General features: G+C 47.9%; 1 protein-coding gene across 1 annotated transcript in view; it reads right to left on the bottom strand.

Moving 5' to 3' along the window:
• Positions 1-2,548: 2,548 nt before the first annotated feature.
• LOC114023182 (ligand of Numb protein X 2-like) overlaps positions 2,549-17,967 on the bottom strand; it is a 31,906-nt gene continuing 16,487 nt past the window's right edge. Inside the window, exons 14-18 of the mRNA XM_027835728.1 lie at positions 14,071-14,313; positions 13,530-13,704; positions 12,023-12,248; positions 8,977-9,135; positions 2,549-3,281 (exon numbers count right to left, since the gene is read on the bottom strand). Of these exons, the coding sequence (XP_027691529.1) occupies positions 3,146-3,281; positions 8,977-9,135; positions 12,023-12,248; positions 13,530-13,704; positions 14,071-14,313 (939 nt within the window). The 3' untranslated portion in view covers positions 2,549-3,145. The remainder of the gene's footprint in view (positions 3,282-8,976; positions 9,136-12,022; positions 12,249-13,529; positions 13,705-14,070; positions 14,314-17,967) is intronic.

The following is a 17,967-nucleotide window of genomic DNA, read 5'->3' as shown; positions in this document are numbered from 1 at the left end:
CCTATTTTACAGTTGAGGAAACTGAGGCAAACAGGGTTAAGTGACTTGCCCAGGGTCAAGTAGCTAGTAAGTCTGAAGCTGGATTTGAACTCAGGTCTTCCTATTTCCAAGCCTACTATTCTATCCACCTAGGTGCTTCTAGGTGGCTGAGATCTCTTTCCACTCTAAATTTGTGATGCTAGGAAGGTGCTGACCTACTCCCAGCTGATCCCCTAGATGGAAATAGTAAGGAGAGAGAAAGGAGATTAAGCCACCTCTACCCCGGCTATGGTTACAAAGCTGTCCTTCTTCTCCAATCAATAGGTCATTCAGAGGACCCTGGAGGGGAGCCCAAAGCACCATGGCCTTCGCGGTCCAACCTCTGTAGCTCAGCCTAACTCTTGCTATGGCCTAAAATGGCCAGCCACACATAGAGCCCACTGAGCTTCAGAAAACCATAGCTGGAAGGGGTCCTAGAGATGGAAGCATTGTACAGGGAAAGAGCAATGGCTTCAAACCCTTCCTTTGCTATGACCCTGGGTTTAACCACCCTGTGCCTAAGTTTCCTGTGTTAAATGAGGGCATTGGACCAGATGGCCTCCAAGGTCTCTTCTGGCTCCATCCACATCCAGGGTCCTATGTATGACCTTGGGCAAAGTCATTCCCCCTCCCTGGGCCTCGGTTTTCCCCTCTGTAAAGTTGAGGGTTACTGTTGGTTTGGCTCAAGATCTCTTAAGTTCTCTAACAGCTTCTAAGGTCTATGATGTTATACCCAATTCCTACTAGGTCCTGGGGAAGGTGCATTCCCATCCCACATGGGCTGACTCAGTCTTTCCAGTAGATGGCGCACAAAAACCACTTGGGCCTTGTTTCCTCATTTCATAATCATTTATTAGAGTAGCCAAGACACGGTCCTAGTGTATCATTGGGAGGTCTGGGCAGCAAATGCAAATGCAAGCAAATTAAACTGATGATCTGGGGCCTCAGGGCTGGCTGGCCTGGACTATGGAGGAGGGGGCTTCTGCTTTGTTGGCCCATCTTCTCTTGGCCTAGGGGGAAGGCCCAGCCAGTGGCCCTCCTAGGTGACTTGGTCTGTGGCTTCTCGGTATGGGATCGGGCTAACATTTCCGTGCTGCAATAGTGAAGGGCGGTGGTGGGGGGCAGAGGGCTGCTCTCCCTCTCTTCCTTGGGGACCTGGCCCTTCCACTCACTAGTCTGCTCCTTGGGGGCCAGGGAGCCCCAGGGAGGCCAGACCTCGGCTGGCCAAGTTCCTCTGAAGAGCAAGTGTTTTTGGTGGGAGTTGCAGCACATGCAGCCGATGCTTTGTAATGTATTAATTAAACTGGGCCCTTAGTCCTCACTGCTCTCTCAGATCCCCTCTCTGCTGTCACCCCTGACCCCTGGTTGTCTGGATATGGTAGTTTCTTCCTAATGTCCAACTTGGAAAGGAGTGGGAGTGGTCCTAAATAATTACTCTTTACTGATGTCTTGCTGTCCTGGGCTCTTAGGTTGGTTGCCCAGCCCCTGGCCACCCCAGGTAGATTTCAAGATAGTGGACAGTCTTCACCCAGCTGACCTACCAAGAAGGCTGGATCTTGGCACCTTGAAGGGGTCAGCTCTGACTGAGCAGATAGAATAAGAAAATGCTCAGTACCTTGGCAACGTGGTGTACGCCAGTGTCCAATTTCTAGAGGGTGTTACCCCTGCACGCCCCAAGACACACACGAGATTGTGGGTAGCTGTTTAACAAGCCCTGTGTAGGGCCCCCCCCCCCATGCTCAGGGCTTTGACCAGGGCTCAAGGTTACGGATCTGGGCTAGAACTGGATTGTAGTCCCAGGAGGTGATAGAGGGTGCCCCTCACCAAGTCTGCACCAGGTTGAGAATATTCACTCCACACTGGCCCCTTCAGAGCTCAAAATTGCAACTTGGTGGTAGAGTCCAGCCCCAGGAGCTGCCTGGAGAGAGTGGAGAAATTCCTGTGCAGGAGACAGTGTGTGACCCAGGGCTCTGGAAGTTGAAAGGCTCGCAGGAGGGGCGGCCACATGGGCCCAGGGAGAGTAGAGTAGCTATTACTCTGGGTCCTCAAAAGGCAGGGGCGAGACGTCAGGAGAGTAGTGGCTAGGGATGAGGGGGTGAGGGAATAAGACAATCCAGGTGTGGGGGTATTGGGGAACAGCAATGAGGGAGGGAGGGAAGGAAGGAAAGTAGGTTAGAGGCAAGGTGAGAAGAAGGAGAGGAGGGAGAGAAAGAGGTGGGCAGGGAATGACAGAGGGAGGGAAGGAAGGCAGGAAAGAGGGAGGGAAGGAAGGAAAGAGGGAGGGACGGAAGGCAAGAAAGAGGAAGGGGGGTTGGGAACCTGGCAGGGAGCGACAGAAGCCCTGCGGGAGGGACGAAGTGAGTGAGGGAGTAGGGGGATGAGGGAAGGTGGGATGGGGGAAGGGAAGGAAGGAGGCAATGGAGTAGGAAAGGAGGGTGGATAGGGTTGAGGGAAGGATAAGGGAATAGCAGGAAGGTATGGAGGTGGGAAAGGAGGAAGAGAAGAAGGGATGGAGAGAAAGAAGGGGAGTGGGGGAGCAGGAGTGAGGGAAGGAAAGGAGGAGGGCAGGTGGGAGGGAATGAGGGAGGGAGGGAAGGAAGAAGGGGTTTCTGTCTGCACCCTGACCCTCTTGTGGGCAGCCTTCCCTTCAACTTTGTCAAAAAGAGCTTTTCTCCAAGCCTCAAATCAAGTCACATTCAGAGGACAAGCTGGCCCAGTCTTGACCTGAGGGAATGGAACCCTCTCCCCAAAGTTGATCAGTTGTGGGTGCTGCTGTGAGGGAGGTGCTCGGGGATGGGAGGTGGAAAAGAACAAATAAGCACCCAAAAGTCTCTGAGAACCGAAAGAAATTGGCTCAAGGTGACTGATGGACGTCAGGCTTGGTCTTCTGAGAAAGTGGTGAGGAGGGCTTTGACTGGTCCTCTCTCTCTGGGCTTGGGGCCCTGATGGAGTAGGGTGGAGCACTGGCACTGGCACTGGCACTGTCCTGTTTAGAGTTCTTGCGAGGTCACAAACAGTGGGGTCCACGTGATCGAGTGGGAGTGCTACCTGAGGGAATGGGGGCCTCTCTGATGTCCATGTTCCTCAGCTGGTCCTGAGTGATGGAGCTGGGACTTGGATGGAGCCTCTAAACCAGGCTTCCTGGCCAGGACACCACAGTCAGAGCTACTCGGTTCCGTAGTTCCTTTAGCATGGGGATCAGCTGGGCATTGCTCATGCCAGCAGCTGGTGTCCCGTTGACAGCCACAATCTCGTCACCACACCTGTGGGAGGAGAGAGATACATGTGCACAATGATCAAGTCACTTGCCACTGCCAACAGCTCTTGGGAGAGTGAGGGCCACTGACAAAGGCCTGAGGGATAAACCAGCTGCTTCCAGGGCGACGGTTGTTGGGTAGAACAATTTACATCTCATTTACATACAAGTATTCAGACCCCAGAATCCTAGAAGATCAGAACTAGAAAGGGCCTCTGTTTCTCCAACTGTAAAGCAAGGAGGTTGAACAGATAATTCCTAAGGGTCTCGATTCCCACTCTGACATCCCGGGATCCTATAACATCGCACTTTTCTCTTTCGAATTACTTTCTCACATATTCAATTCAGTCCTACAATAATTCTGATTCTCAAAAAAAAAAATAAAAATAAAAATAAAAATAAATAATTCTGATTCTCCCCTCCCCTAGGCCACTGGTTGAAGGTGCCAGTAGAGTTGGACCTCAGTTTGCCTTCTGGACAATCCAGGTGTAGTGTATGTTGGATTTAGCATCAGAGGTGCTGAGACTGAATCCTGGTTCAGAGCCTTACTAGCTATGGGACCCTGGGTAAGTCATGTCCTCTCTCTGGGTCTCAGTTTCCTCATCTGTGAAATGATAGGGTTGAACTAGTGATGACAAAAGCCTTTTCCAGCTTTAAATTGATAAACCTATGATCCTGTCCTGTGACAGTGTGGTACCGGGGTTTGAACTCAAGGCATTTCTTAGGTCCCTTCTGGGACTATAGGCTCGTATCTCTAGAGCTGAAAGGGACCACCGAGTCCAGCCTCCTGTCTTTATAAAGCAACTTGTCCAGGGTCACTCAGCTAATAAGTTGCTGAGGCAGGATTTGCCTTCTGGATGTGGCACTTTGTCTCGGTTTCTTTATGTGTAAAAATGAGGGGGCTGAAAGAATCCTGCATAATCTTCCTCTCAGCTGCCAGTCTTCATGACCCTTGGTGGGGGAGGAGGAGTGGTAAAAGGAACAACCATCCCAAAAGGGAGGAAAGAAGGGGAGGAGAGAGGAAGAGAAGGGAGGGGAGAAGAGATGAGAGGAGAAGAGGGAGGGGACCAGCTGCCTGAGAGAAGCAGTGTGGTGTCATGGAAAGAGCCTGAACCTGGGATTTAGGAAGCCTGAGTTCAAGTTTTGGCTCGGTTGGACCCTGCATCTCATCTGTAACATGGGAAAAGAAAGGGAAGGGAATAAGCATTTTTATAGCACCTACTATATGCCAAGCACTGTGCTAAGTGCTTGTAACAGATCTCATTTGAACCTCACAACAACCCTGTGAAGCAGATGCCATTATGATCCTCATTTTTACAGATGAGGAAACTGAGGCAGACAGTGGTTAAGTGATTTGCCCAGGGTCACAAAGCTAGTGAATGCCTGAGGCTGGATTTGAACTCAGGACATCCTGCCTCCAAGACCACTGCACCACCAGCTGCCTCTGGATGCTAATATCTGAACTTCCTACCTCCCAGAACCACTGGGAGGAAATTGCTTTATAAATTTTGCATTCTTATAGACACAAGAGTTATTGGTGGCACTTTGCTCTAGGGCAGGGGTTCTGAAGATGGGGTCCACAGATCCCCAAGGGGACCATGGAAAGATTTCGGAGGTCCATGAACTGCAATGGGAAAATTTTGGTTTTCAATAATCACTAATGGAAATTGAGCTTGTCTTTAAATTATGGATGATTCTGAGAAGGGGCCTCCCCAGCCCGCCAAAGGGGGCCATGAGATAAGAAAGATTAAGAGCCCCTGCTGAAGTAGTGGGTTTTGGGAGAGTGAGCAGTCAGTAATCCTGGTTAGTGGAAGTGTAATTGGAGATACTGTGAATGTTTTTAGAACGTAACTGGTTTTCCCACCTTTAGTTTCTTCCCTCACTAACCCCATCTTCCCCAAAGTTGCCAAAAGTCTCCTAGACATACACTTCTGACCATGCCTCTCCCCTGCTCAAACACCTTCTGTAGCTCCCCTAATGCCTCTAGGATCAACTCAAAATGCCTCAGCCTAGCATTGAAGGCTCTCTAATCTGGGTGCAACCATTTGGGACATAGCTCATATTTGTCCCATTATGCCCTCGACATTCAGGACAAACTGGACTAGCTGATCTCAAGCTTGCCATGCCCCCGTGTATTTATACATGTCACCTCCCTTCCCCCTTCGCATGACTGGCACACGTTCATGCCTTAAATCTACATCCATTAAGGCTCAATTCAGCTGCCTCCTCCTCCATGAAGACTTCCTTGATTTCCCAAGTTAAGCAAAATCTTCTCTCCTGCCTTCAATTTTCTTAAAGCTCTTTGTCTGAATCTCTATTTCCCAGCTCCACTGCCACACATCTTGTTTCATACTGACCTGGGTACATGTTGCCTCCCCTTAGTAGATAAACAGTGCTTTGAGGGCAGAGCCTGGGGAATGGTCCCATAGTGCCTAGCATCGGCCAATGCACAGAGGTAATCACATCAGCACTTGCTTAATGAATGAACGCAGTTGACTCTCTCCCATCTCCAGAGTGAAATAATTAAGTTAGAGGATCTCTAAGACCCCTCCAAGACTGAAAGGGCTGTTACCTTTGGGGTGGTTCTACAGAGGCCCACAAGATAGGCAAGGAAAAAAAGCCAAACAACAAAAATACAATCTTTTGATAATCTGAAGAGTTCAAAGGGATTCCAGAGCACGATGGGCCATTGAGGACAAACCTCATTTTTCAGAGGAGGAAACTGAGGCCCATTGAGGGGAAGTGACTTACCCAAGGCCACACACATAGGATCCTAAATCTTGAGCTTGAAGGGACTTCAGAAGATATTAAATCTGACCTCCTCATTTTACACATTAGGAAACTGAGGTTCAGATTGGTGAAGGCCATCTAGTAATAACCAGCTGCGCACGCAGGCGTCCCCTTCATAATTTCTGAAAGGTAGTTGTTTGGTCTTTGGTGGAAGAACTATAACAACTGAGGAAGTCCCTATCTTAAAATTCAGACTTTCCCGTTTTCCAACACTACCACTTGCTAGGAAGTTATTCTGTACATCAAACTCTAACTCTAATGGCCTTCCCTACCCTTACAACTACTGTCCATTGATAGTTCTTGAGATCCACACAATTAGTTGACTCTTTCACATGGGAGGTTTCATGTATGTGAAGACAGCTCTCATGGCCTCCCTGGGGACCCTTCTCTAGCTCCTACTGCTCCTCCAGCAACCCAGATCCCAGACTATTCACTCTCCCAAATATCCGAGCAACATGGTACCAGTAACTCACATGTCTATAGAATTTGAAACTTTGTAAAGTATTTTCCTTCCAGTGGTCCTGTGATGTAGGAAGTATGGGTGTTAGTGTCCACATTTTAGAGAGGAGATGGCCATTGACACTCAGGAATGATATGTCAGAGTCAGAACTTGAATCCAGGCTTTCTGAGTCCCGGGACCAGGACTATTCCCATGATACCACACTGCTTTTACTCTTGACTGAAGAGCTAGGCCTATCCTTCAAAAACTCAAGGAGGATTGTTGTTTTTGTTGTTCGTTCTTTGTTTTGATGGCTTGAATTGCAAGTGAATTGGATTTAAGTGAGGCAGGGCTGTGCAAAGTCACCAGCCTCACCCTCTCCTCCAGAGTCATCAGAGTCCAGTGGCAAGACATAGGTCAGGACAACTAGTGATGAGCCCGGATGCAGTGGGAGACCTTGGCCTTTTAAAACTAAGGTCTTTCCCAGGTCTCAGTTTGTCTGAGGCAACACCCATTCGGTGACTAAAGGCCAGGTAAGAACTGAGGCAAAAGACGGCTTAATTTGCCTTCAAAAAAGAATCAGTCTGGGAGGGAAAGAACCTCTGAGTCTCTGGCCAGGACAGACTCAAGGAGGAACTCAGGAAGGGGAGGGAGGCAGGACTAATGTTTTGCCCTCCCAGGGTATATGACAGCCAAAGAGTCAAGCAAGGACTGCTAACAAAGAAAGCCAAAGGAACTCAGGAGAGGCAGAGAGAGGAAAGCTAAAGTTATGTTTGATATTTTGGTCTGAGTATATTTTAAGGTTTCTTTTGGGTGCCTCAGTCAGCACAGTCAACATAATGGAAAAAGTCAGAGTGCCTGAATTCTAATACCTCCTCTGGGCAACTCTCTTAAGACTGTTAAGTTTATATATCCAAGAATAACTTTCCATGTGAAGCTGAATATAGTCCTACGGAGGGAAAATTGACTTTCAATGAAATAAAGGACCTCCAAGCATTTCTGATGAAAAGACAAGAACTGAGTAGGAACTTTTGAAATGCAAACATAAGAGTAAAAAGAAAAACCTAGAAAAGTAAACCTATTTGAGCAATCAGAAGGGGGCAGCATGATGATGCAGTGCTAACATTCCAACGAGGGAAACGAAACAAAAATCCCTTCAGAACCTTTCTTAAATGGGAAAAAAAAAACAAGTCCTAATGGTATAGATTAATCCTGTCCTGAGAATCTGACCAGAAGAATGAGAAAAAAAGAAGGGAATGGAACCAGTTCCTCATAATTCAGTTGATTGAGAAGAAGATTATATGAACATGGAAGAAGGGGGTTGGAGAGTGGCTTCAGATGAACCTCACTCTCATCTGAAATGGACAAAAGAAGGTTGAACAAACACAGTTTGGTGTGGAAATACACCAAATTTAGTTCAGGAAAACAGGGATATGGGAATGGCCAAGAGGGAGGATAATACTGAGGAGGGAAAAGTCACAAGCAAAACCAACTTCCAGATCCCAAAGAGGGGACTTAAAGGGAAAAAAGCAAAGCAAAGAGCTAAACTAGAAGGTGCTACCCATCAATTGGGGAATGGTTGTGGAATGTGAATGGAACAGCATATGATTGTATAATGTGAAATTGTCTCTTTCATCATTTCACTGATACAGAACAGGGAGAACAATCCATACAAGGACAACAACACCTTAAAAGAAAAGAACTTTAAAGGCTTAAGAACTCTGAGCAGTAAGATGGTCAATGATGTCTCCAGAGGTCTCATGAAGAAGCCTCCTGCCCACCTCCTGCCACAGAATCAATGGACTCAGGGTACAGCAAGGGGTAGCCATTTGGGGGCAGGGCCACCAACTACTTTCATTTGGCTATCCTTATTACAAGTTATTTTTCCTCTTCATTTTTTAAATTGTGTGTGTGTGTGTGTGTGTGTGTGTGTGTGTGTATGTGGTAGCAGTAGTGGTGCTCCCCCCAAAGGGAGAAGAGAACTGAGGGAAGTTCAGAGGGAGGACACAGAGACAAGCAAGGCAGTTTTAAAAGTAATGTGGAATTTATTATCTACTTTTTTTTAAAGCAAGTGGTATGAAAGAGAGATGCACAGTTTCATAGAGAATCCTCTTTTTGTGTTCTGCTACATGTACGAAAATGCTCTTTTTTGGTGTTTCAGTTCAGAATAAAAATACGTTTTTTTTTTTCAAGTACAAAAGAAAAGTAGTTTGGAGCCCTGCTGTGAAGGGCTTTACATACCAAACAGAGAAGTTTTGTATTTGATCCTAGAGACAAGATGGAGTCACTGGAAATTCTTGAGTAGGGGAGTAACAGGGTCAGAAATGAGACAGGGCAACCAACAAGGAAGCCCTTGGAATAGACTAGGCTGCAGGTGATGAGGCCCTGCCCTCCAGTGGCAGTAGCATGAATGGGGAGGAGGGGAGACAGAGAAGTTGTTAAAAGTTCCTAGGGAGGGGCCCCACATACTTACTTTAGTCTTCGATCCCGGAAGGCTGGAGTGCCAGGAACGATGGTCTTGATAAAGAAAGGCTGGTTGCCTTTGGACACCTCGAAGCCCCCTACGATGCTGAAACCCCAGCTCTCATCAGTGTTCTTATGCAACACAACATCTTGGCACAAATGGAGGGCACTGAAGAGGGAGAGAGCACAAGAGAGAGATGGCATCGTTAGTCCTTACTGGCTGAGGTCCCCTGGCCCTGGCCAGCAGCACAGGCTTAGGTACTGTCCAGCTGCTGACAAGCGTTCACCAAAGGCCTGGAGTGCAAACAGCTTCAAATGAAGGTCTTTGGGCCTGGAAGTGACATTAAGAGACTGTCTTGTCAAACCTTAATGTTTGACAGTTGAGTAAATGTGTCCCCCTGAGGCTAGTAAAGCTGTGTGGAGTAGTAGAAGGTTTCCATGTGGAGTCAGGAAAACTTGGGTTCAAATCTCACCCCCCGCTTCTCCCTTTCCCTCTCCTTCTCTCTCTCTCTCTCCCTCTCTCCTCTCCACTCTCTCCTCTCTCTCTCTCTGTTTCTCTCTCTATCTGTCTGTCTGTCTGTCTGTCTGTCTGTCTCTCTCTCTCACACACACACACACACACACACACACACACACACACACACACACACACACACACACACTGGCTGTGTGGCCCTGGGCAAATCACAAGCCTCCCTGAACCTTAGTTTTTTTATCTGCAAAATGGGGATGATAATGTCCCTGGTACCTACCTAATAGGAGTTTCAAACCTTCAAGTGCTATATAAAGTCAGTTATTGTTATTATTGTTTTTGTCTGGCTTTGGGATTACAGTGGGAGAGACAATATCAGTGAGGAAGCTCCCTCTACCATGCAGATTGGCATCTGCTCTGAAAGTTATGGTCTTGGAAAGGTTGAAGTGAGCTGCCCAGGGTCACACAGTCCATATGGGTCAGAGGTGTGGCTTGAACCCAGGGCTTCCTGGCTCTCAGGCTTGTTATCTTCTCCACTAGGCCGTGTTACCTCTATTTTTATTATTATTATTATTATTATGACTATTACTGCCCAAGGTCACACATCAAGTTAGTTAGAAAACCAGGACTCGACCCAAGTTCTTGCACCTTAGTTTCCTCCTTTGTAAAATGAGGAGACTGACCTGGCTGCTTTCTCTGAGGTGCCTCAGACTCCTCCCTTATCTTCCAATAGGTAAGCTCATGTACAGCCTGTACCTTAATGTTAGGCCCAGCTCCAGGGAACTTAGCCATGGCACTTTCTGGGAGAAGTATAACTTCCACACCCTCTGAACCATTGGCACTGAGCTCCTGGGGCTACTGACAGATTGGGGAGAGGGGTGGGTAGGGAATGCCTTCCACTTGGAATGGTGCTGACAGGGATTTCTGGGAAGGAAAATGCTTCAGACAGGAGTGGTGCATTTCCCAAACATCAAGTCGCTCTAGAAGAAAGTAGGATTTCTTAGCCTATTTTATGGCTGGGGAAACTGGGGTCATTCCCTGGCTATGGGTAGGAGGAAAGCATGGGGCCAAGCTACTCAGTATATTGGTTTGGAGTAAGACCAGAAGTTCCTATTCTGGCTCTGACACTGACTAGGCGTGTTATGCTGGTCACATTCTTTACCTTTGTCACCCTTGGTCTTCTCATCATAAATGAGGTGAACAATACTATGATTAACCCTGAAGGGCTATTGTAGGGAAAGTCAGCCTTATGGCCCCAGAGAAATGGGACCCATCACTCTTGGCCAGAAGCCACTGGCCTCCTCAACACATGTTCCACACAGGAATAATCACTGGGGGCAGCCTAAATCTCATGACTCACAACCCCTAGGCTAAGTCCCCATGTGACCCTATTGAAGTCAATTCATTTTTCTGGGCCTCAGTTTCCTCCTTTGTAAAATGAGAAGGCTGGATGGGCTGGTCTGTCAGGTTTCTTCTAGAGCCAACATTTGATGATCCAGAAGTCCTTTACTATACCTCCAAAGTTACTAAACTTGTACCTACCCTTTGACCCAGCAACAAGGCCACTAAGGCAGAAAGAATAAAAAGGAATCCCTATGTACAAAAATATTCATTGCAGCTCTTTTTGTAGTAACAGGTAAAGAATTGGAAACTGAGGGGGTACCCATCAATGGGGGAACGGCTGAACAAATCACAGTATATGAAGGTGATGGACTACTCTTGTGCTGTAAGAAATGATAAGAGAGAGTTTTGGAGAAACCTGGGAAGATTTGTATGAACTGATGCAGAGTAAAGTGAACAGAACCAAGGAGATTTTGCAATAACAACAGTATTATAAAGACAAAACCTTTGAAAGACTTAGGAATTAGGATGAACACAAGGACCAAACATGATTCCAGAGGACTCAGGATGAAATCTGCCACCCATCTCCTGACTGAGAGGTGACAGACTTAGGAAGCAGAATTTTTGGTCATGGGCAATGTGGAAATTTGTTTTGCTTAACCATACATATCTGTTACAAAGGTTTTCTTTTTTTTCTGGAAGGGACGTGGAAGGAAGAGAAAATAGATTTTTGTCAAATGAAAAAAAAATTAATATAATTTAAAAACTATTTTAAGCTTTTTTCTCTTTCTGGGCCTCAGTCTTCCTATCTATAAAATGGGAGTTTTAATCAGAGTTCTCTGAGGTCTCTTCTAGTTCTGAAATCCTAGGCCTTACTTTCTAGATTCATGGGGTGGGAGGAGAAGAATAAAGAGAAGAATATGTATGGTTTCATTGCTGCAGCACCCCTGGGAAGCTCGAGGATGACCGTCTTGTAATGGCAGTGGTGAAACCAAGGCCCAGAGATGTACGGCACCATGTCAGGTATATAGGAAGGGAGTAGAGATTTGGAGCTCAACCTCGTGGCTCAGTCTACTGAAGCCCTAGGGGGAACATCCCTCTATCCTTCCCTGCTCACTAGGATGAATGACTCAAGTATTCAAAGACAAGTGCAACTCCCAGCCCAGAGACTGGCCCCCTGGGGGCAAGGTGCTGATCAAGGGAAAGCAAAGCCAGAATGGCAGAGGTTCTGCCCCATTCTCACCTGGGGAGCCCCAGCCACGACAGCCAGAGGGGAGACCAGCTAGGACCGTACTCCGCGGGTGAGTCTTGGCCACCTGCCCAAGGCTCCAGGCTCACAGGTGGCATCAGGATGTCCAGGGCTTTCAGGACGATGATGGTCAAGGCTGCCTGGGACTTGAGGACTGCCACTGCCTCTTGGTAGGAGAGCGAAGTCAAGTCTATGCCATTGATGCTTAGGAGAATGTTACCTGTAGAGTGGAGGAGTGGGAGGTGAGAAAGACTGGAACAGGGGAAGCCATTGTGGATGGAGGTGACTGGGGCACTCGCTCCATTGGAAAGTCAAGTGTGCCCCTGTACCAAGAAAATTTTAGTCTGTAGGGCATAGAAGTGAACACAGCTTCAATATCCTTTAGTCCAAACTCATTTTATAGGAGCCCCATAAAGTGGAGTGGCTGTTCTGACATATAACAGAGTAAGGTACAGAGCTAAGATTCAAACCCAGAACCTCCCCTGACTCCCAATCCATGCTCTTGACAACTATAGCCCAGATGCTGAGAACTTGGGGTCTTAGAGAGCTGTCCAGAGTACAGTTATTCCCTCCACATTGCCACTTTTCCCCATTGCGTTTTTGCTACATTACAGGTCGGCATAAATTAAAGGAGAATTTTGGGGGAGTTTTGTGGAAGCCCCAGACGACATGCAAAGGCCAGTAGATGACACAGAAAAAGTTTGGAAACTGAGAAATGCCAAAAATGTATGTATAGCACTGTATAATATCAATATATTTTATTTTTTTTAATACCACAATAATTCAGACTTCTTTTCTGGTTACGAGGGAGGGCCAAAATATTCGATGTGGATTTTCCAGATTGCAGGGGCAATGTGCCCCTAACCCCCGTGATGCAGAAGGGATAACTGTACTAAGGTGATTGGTAAGTGTCCTAATGGCCACAGAATCTTTGGGTTGCTAGCTTCTTCTTTGTCCCTATCCCACCCTACCAGGCGTCGCACTTGCTTATGTATAGGTCTTAGCTTCTCCCAGTACCACTCCCTCTCTCACACATATACTTGAAGGAAGTGGGGATATTTTAGCTGAAGAAGAGAAGGTTCCAGGCTGAGGGGGAGGGATGAGGCACGGGTGGCATTCCCATGCTCTTCTCCAGTGGTTGAAAGGCTCTGTTTGTCCCCAGAAGGCCAAGCTAGCAGAAATGGGTGGAATTTGCAAAGAGTCAACTTTAGCTTCTCGGGTTGAGCCCCCTCACTTGACTGATGTAGGAAGCTGAGATCAGAGAGGGCAATTCACTCACTCAAGGTCACATAGCTAGGGAATGCTGGACCTAGGATTCATGCCCTGGCTTCTTGATTGAAAAGCTCTGGCCTCTCTGCCTTTCTAGCAGAGGCCTCAGATAGGATGAGCTACCAGAGGGGAAAAGGCTGGTTGGCCTGAGGGCCAGAGAAATGGACCTTGGAACTGAAGGGCAGTGTTGTGTGCCCTCCCCTGCCCCGCCCCCCTCCTTTCTCCCCATTACCTCTCTGAATGCGGCTATCCCGGCAAAGACAGCCCACAGGCTGCACGCTGGTCACATAGATGGGCACACTGTGTTTGCCTTCCCGGCCGCCCCCAATCGTGATGCCCAGGGACTCTTTCACATCTTTCCTTATGGTGAGAGTCTTCTCCTGGCTCAGGAAGCCAGCAGGGGGATCCTCAAAAGAACAGAGGAAACTTGGGGAACCACTTCCTTCTGGCTGACTCAGGCTTACAATGTAATAGGCTTGAAGGATAAACTGGGTCTCTAGGCAAAGGCCTCCAACCCAGGACCCAGGGGGCCTTCCGAGTGTGGCCAGTTTCCCCACCCTACCCTCCAGCTGACTGGCAGTATTGGAGGATTATGGGATCATGGGATATAGATCTAGAAGAGAACTGGAGTCCAACTCTACCATTTTACAGAGGAGGAAACTGAGGCCCAGACTAGAGAATGATCTTGTAGAGCCAAGATTAAAACCCCTACGGTGTTTGATGTTCTATTCTGGGCTGTTTCAGGGGTGATAGAAGTACAGGCCGGGACTTACCTTGTAGAAAGCTAGGGGCCGTGGGTAGTGCCCCAGCTCAGGTTTCCACTGAGGAACTGAAATTGGGGGAGGACTGTTCCCATGGCTGAGGCTGATGTGGTTGCTGGTGCCACTGCTGCTATCGCTTTCACTGGTCCTGCCCCCACTTCTGCTGGGCCTCGAGCTGCCCAAGTCTGTCTCCATCTCCATGATCAGGCTGTCTCGAGGCCTCAGGACCACGAAGTGAACTCTGCTCTCACTGGTCTGCCAGGAGTAATACAGGGAGGGGGGAAAGGCTGAGAGCTAGGTAGAGCTAGGCTAGGCCTTGCACCCTCCTGCAAGGCCTTGGCCAGTTGGCTTAGATTGAGTGGCCCATTCATTCATTCATTCAAACGTGTTTTTTTGGAACATGTTAATTTCACTCACATCACTTCACATTAATGACATATAACTTCATGCATACAAGAGATGAGCCCACCCCCACTTCCCTGAGGCAATTGAAAGTGGCTGAGATGCTTTGCCCTCCCATGATCCTCCGTTCCTCACACCTTCTTAGCAGACCTCTCCTTCTGTCTCCTCTTTCCCTCCAGTTGAAGAAGATGTATATCTGTTCCTGACCTGGGCTAATCCCTTCATCCACATTACCCCCTTCCTCTCCTCCTTCCTCTTAGGCCTTGCTCTAGCAACTATTTCCTGTCCCTTGTACATTCAATCTCTTCCTCCATGTCAGCACCTTTCCATCTGCCTACAAGTAATTTCAGGTCTCCCCAAATTTAAAAAAGCCTCAGGTTCCCCCGCCCCCAAAAAGGCTCCACAAAGCTTTAACCCAGCTCCTGGCCCATATCTCTCTTCCCTTTCACAACTAAATTTCTTCTTTCTTTCTTTCTTCCTTTCTTTCTTTCTTTCTTTCTTTCTCTTTCTTTCATGTAAAGACAGTTTTCAACATTTGTTTTTATAAGATTTTGAGTTCCAAATTTTTCTCCCTCTCTCCCTGCTCCCTCCCCAGTACATCAAGCAATCTGACAGGGGTCCTAAATGTACAATCAAGTTAAACATATTTCTATATTCACAACTAAATTTTTTTTTAAAAGCTGTTTCCTTCTCTCCCTCACTGCCCACCATTCACTTTCTACTGTTTGAAGAATCACCAAAATTGAGTTAGAAGGGACCTCTGCTGGCTGTCTAGTCCGACCTGCATGCCCGCTGAATCTTTGGTCCAAACTAAACATTGACAGCTCTTTTAACCAGCCTTTTCAGGACGTGGATCCAACTTCACCCTCTGGCCTCCTGCCAGTATGAGAGCCTTTATTAAACTGGGCTGCCCACAACCAAACGTAAGTTGTTAGATATGCAGAGTTTAGGAGTACTTCTCACCTTCTTCTGGGGCCTTTCCTAATGCAGTCCAATGTTTAATGAGCTCTTTTGTCTACCATGTAACACTGCTGGTTCATAGGCCCACTAAAGCCCCAGATCATTTTCAGACAAACCACCATCTAGCCATGTCTCACCATCTTGCATTTGTGACATTGATTTCTTGAGCCCCGATGCTGATCCCTACTGAACTGCATCTTCTCAGCACTTAGCCCAGTGCTCCAGCCTGTCAGGACCCTTCCGGATAGGCAGAGGGCTCTGCAGCCATCCAGTCTGTTAGTCCTCCCTCCCAGCACAGGGCCAAGCCACAAATGACGCCACCATTGGCCTCCACTGAAGGCCTTCTGCAGGGCTGACGTTGAGCCATGAAGAATGGCTGTTCTTTGGTTCGGGCCAACTCATTACTCTTGCAAAGTTCACCTCCAATGTCACTTCCTTCCACATATCTTGTCCACATCAGTGATGGCATTTCACCTTGGACATCACAGAACGCTATGTGTTTTATTTCTCTAGTAAACGGTGAGCTCTCTGAAGACCAAGGCCTCACCTTGGCTAAACAAGGCACCTTCCCCCCGATCCCTGCCACCTAGACCTAGCAAGCCCTACATGGTGCTCAGCAAGTTTTGGGGGGAGACTCAAAGGTTAAAGAATATCCACTTTCTGTCCTCATGGGGTTCTCAGACAAAGGCTCAAATGGATAGAGCAAATGTAACCTGGAGGCCTTTAGTGAGAAGCAGCTTCTTGTGGGTGCCATTTGGCATTAGAGTGGGGCTGGAGAGGTGGAGAAGGGAGGAAGGCAATCCTAGGTACAGGGACCCCCAGAAGCAAACTCTCAGATTCACTGGTTCTCTGGCACGTTAAGGTTTGCCAAGGACTTTCCTCTCACCAGCTGTAGTACAGAGAAAGAGCAAGTTTTAAGTCTTTATTTTAGAGAAGGACAGAAAGGTTAAGTGATTTGACTAGACTCTAGTCTAAGCTAAGATATATCAGAGCCATGATTTGGGTCCAGCTCCTCAGATTTCAAGTTTGGGCCTTTTTTTGTCTACTGCTCTGCCTCCCTACTCGCTTTAGCAAGAGACAAACCCAGGCCAATGAAGAGAATGTTCAGAGGCAAGTCAGGGTTGATTTCCTGGTGGGGACATAGGGCTGTAGCCTGGGAGGGCTCAGGGTGGGGAGCAGACAGCAGCAGGGTCTCTCAGCCCTAAGCCACTTTCTCTGCCTGGGTCTCAGAGCCTGGGCTCACCAATGTCAAAGGGGCCTCTGGGATGTCACAGCAGAGACACATTTTGGAGCCTCTGCAGTAGAAAAGCTTGGGGCCTCAGCACAAATTCCAGTTATTTCACTAATGTGCCAAGTGACTCTGGGCAAGTCCCCCTCCCCCTGTCAAATATTAGCCAATATGTTGTCATCATCACCATCCATCACCATCACCATCACCAGCACCATCACTATCACCATCACCATCACCATCACCATCATCATCCATCACCATCATTATCATGATGCTAAATCTAAAGCCAAATGTTACTGGACAGGCCAAATCACCCTACCCATGGTTTTGGGGGGTGCAATGGCCTCACTCTACCCCCAGTGGGCCCCAAGCCATCTACCCCCCATAACTTCCAAATTGTGGCCACCAAACTGTCTACCCCTGGTGAGCCCCAAACCATCTACCTCTGGTGGACCCCAAACCATCTACTCCTCATAACTTCCAAACTGTGGCCCCCAAACCATCTATCCCCTGGTGGGCCCCAAACTGTCTACCCCTGGTAAGCCCCAAACTATCAACCCCTGCTGGTCCCCAAACCATCTACCCCCTCATAACTTCCAAACTGTGGCCCCCAAATCATCTATCCCTGGTGGGCCCCAAACTACCTCCTGGTGGGCCCCAAGACATCTACCCCCCATAACTTCCAAACTGTCTATCCCCTGGTGGGCCCCAGACCATCCACCCCTGGTGGGCCCATAGCTGTCTGGTCCATTTGCACAGCCTTCAAGAACCCAGAGTCTCCTTCATGACACAGGTAAGCATTTGCAGATGAACAGAATGGAGAACCTAATTATCCTGTCTTAGTCCCTTTGGAAATAACTTTAACTCTTTTCCTAATCTAGGAGAGGAAAGACAATTTGTCCTCTCCATAAAGGAAGAGCAGCTGAAGAAATGCTGTGCAGGACCATGTGCACATAACTAGGAGAATAATGGGCAGCTAGGTGGCACAGTGGGTAGAACACTTGCCCTGGAGGCAGGAGGACCCGAGTTCAAATTCGGCCTCAGACAGTTACTAGCTGCGTGACCCTGAGCAAGTCATTTAACCCTGTTTACTTCAGTTTTCTCCTCTGTAAAATGAGCTGGAGAAGGAAATGGCAAACCACTCCAGTATCTCTACCAAGAAAACCCCAAATGGGGTCATGGAGAGTCAGACACAACTGAAAAATGACTCAATAAGAACAACAGCAAAGCAGAATGACAGGCACTTACTATCAGAGTGATAAGATTGCAGCTTTCAGTGGGAGAATGTTCTGACCTAACTTGCTGAAGGGTAGGAG

Source organism: Vombatus ursinus, unplaced genomic scaffold, assembly GCF_900497805.2.
Source record: "Vombatus ursinus unplaced genomic scaffold, bare-nosed wombat genome assembly UNPS02004405.1, whole genome shotgun sequence".
Taxonomy (NCBI): Eukaryota; Metazoa; Chordata; class Mammalia; order Diprotodontia; family Vombatidae; genus Vombatus; species Vombatus ursinus.
This window is presented reverse-complemented; position numbering and strand designations above follow the sequence as displayed.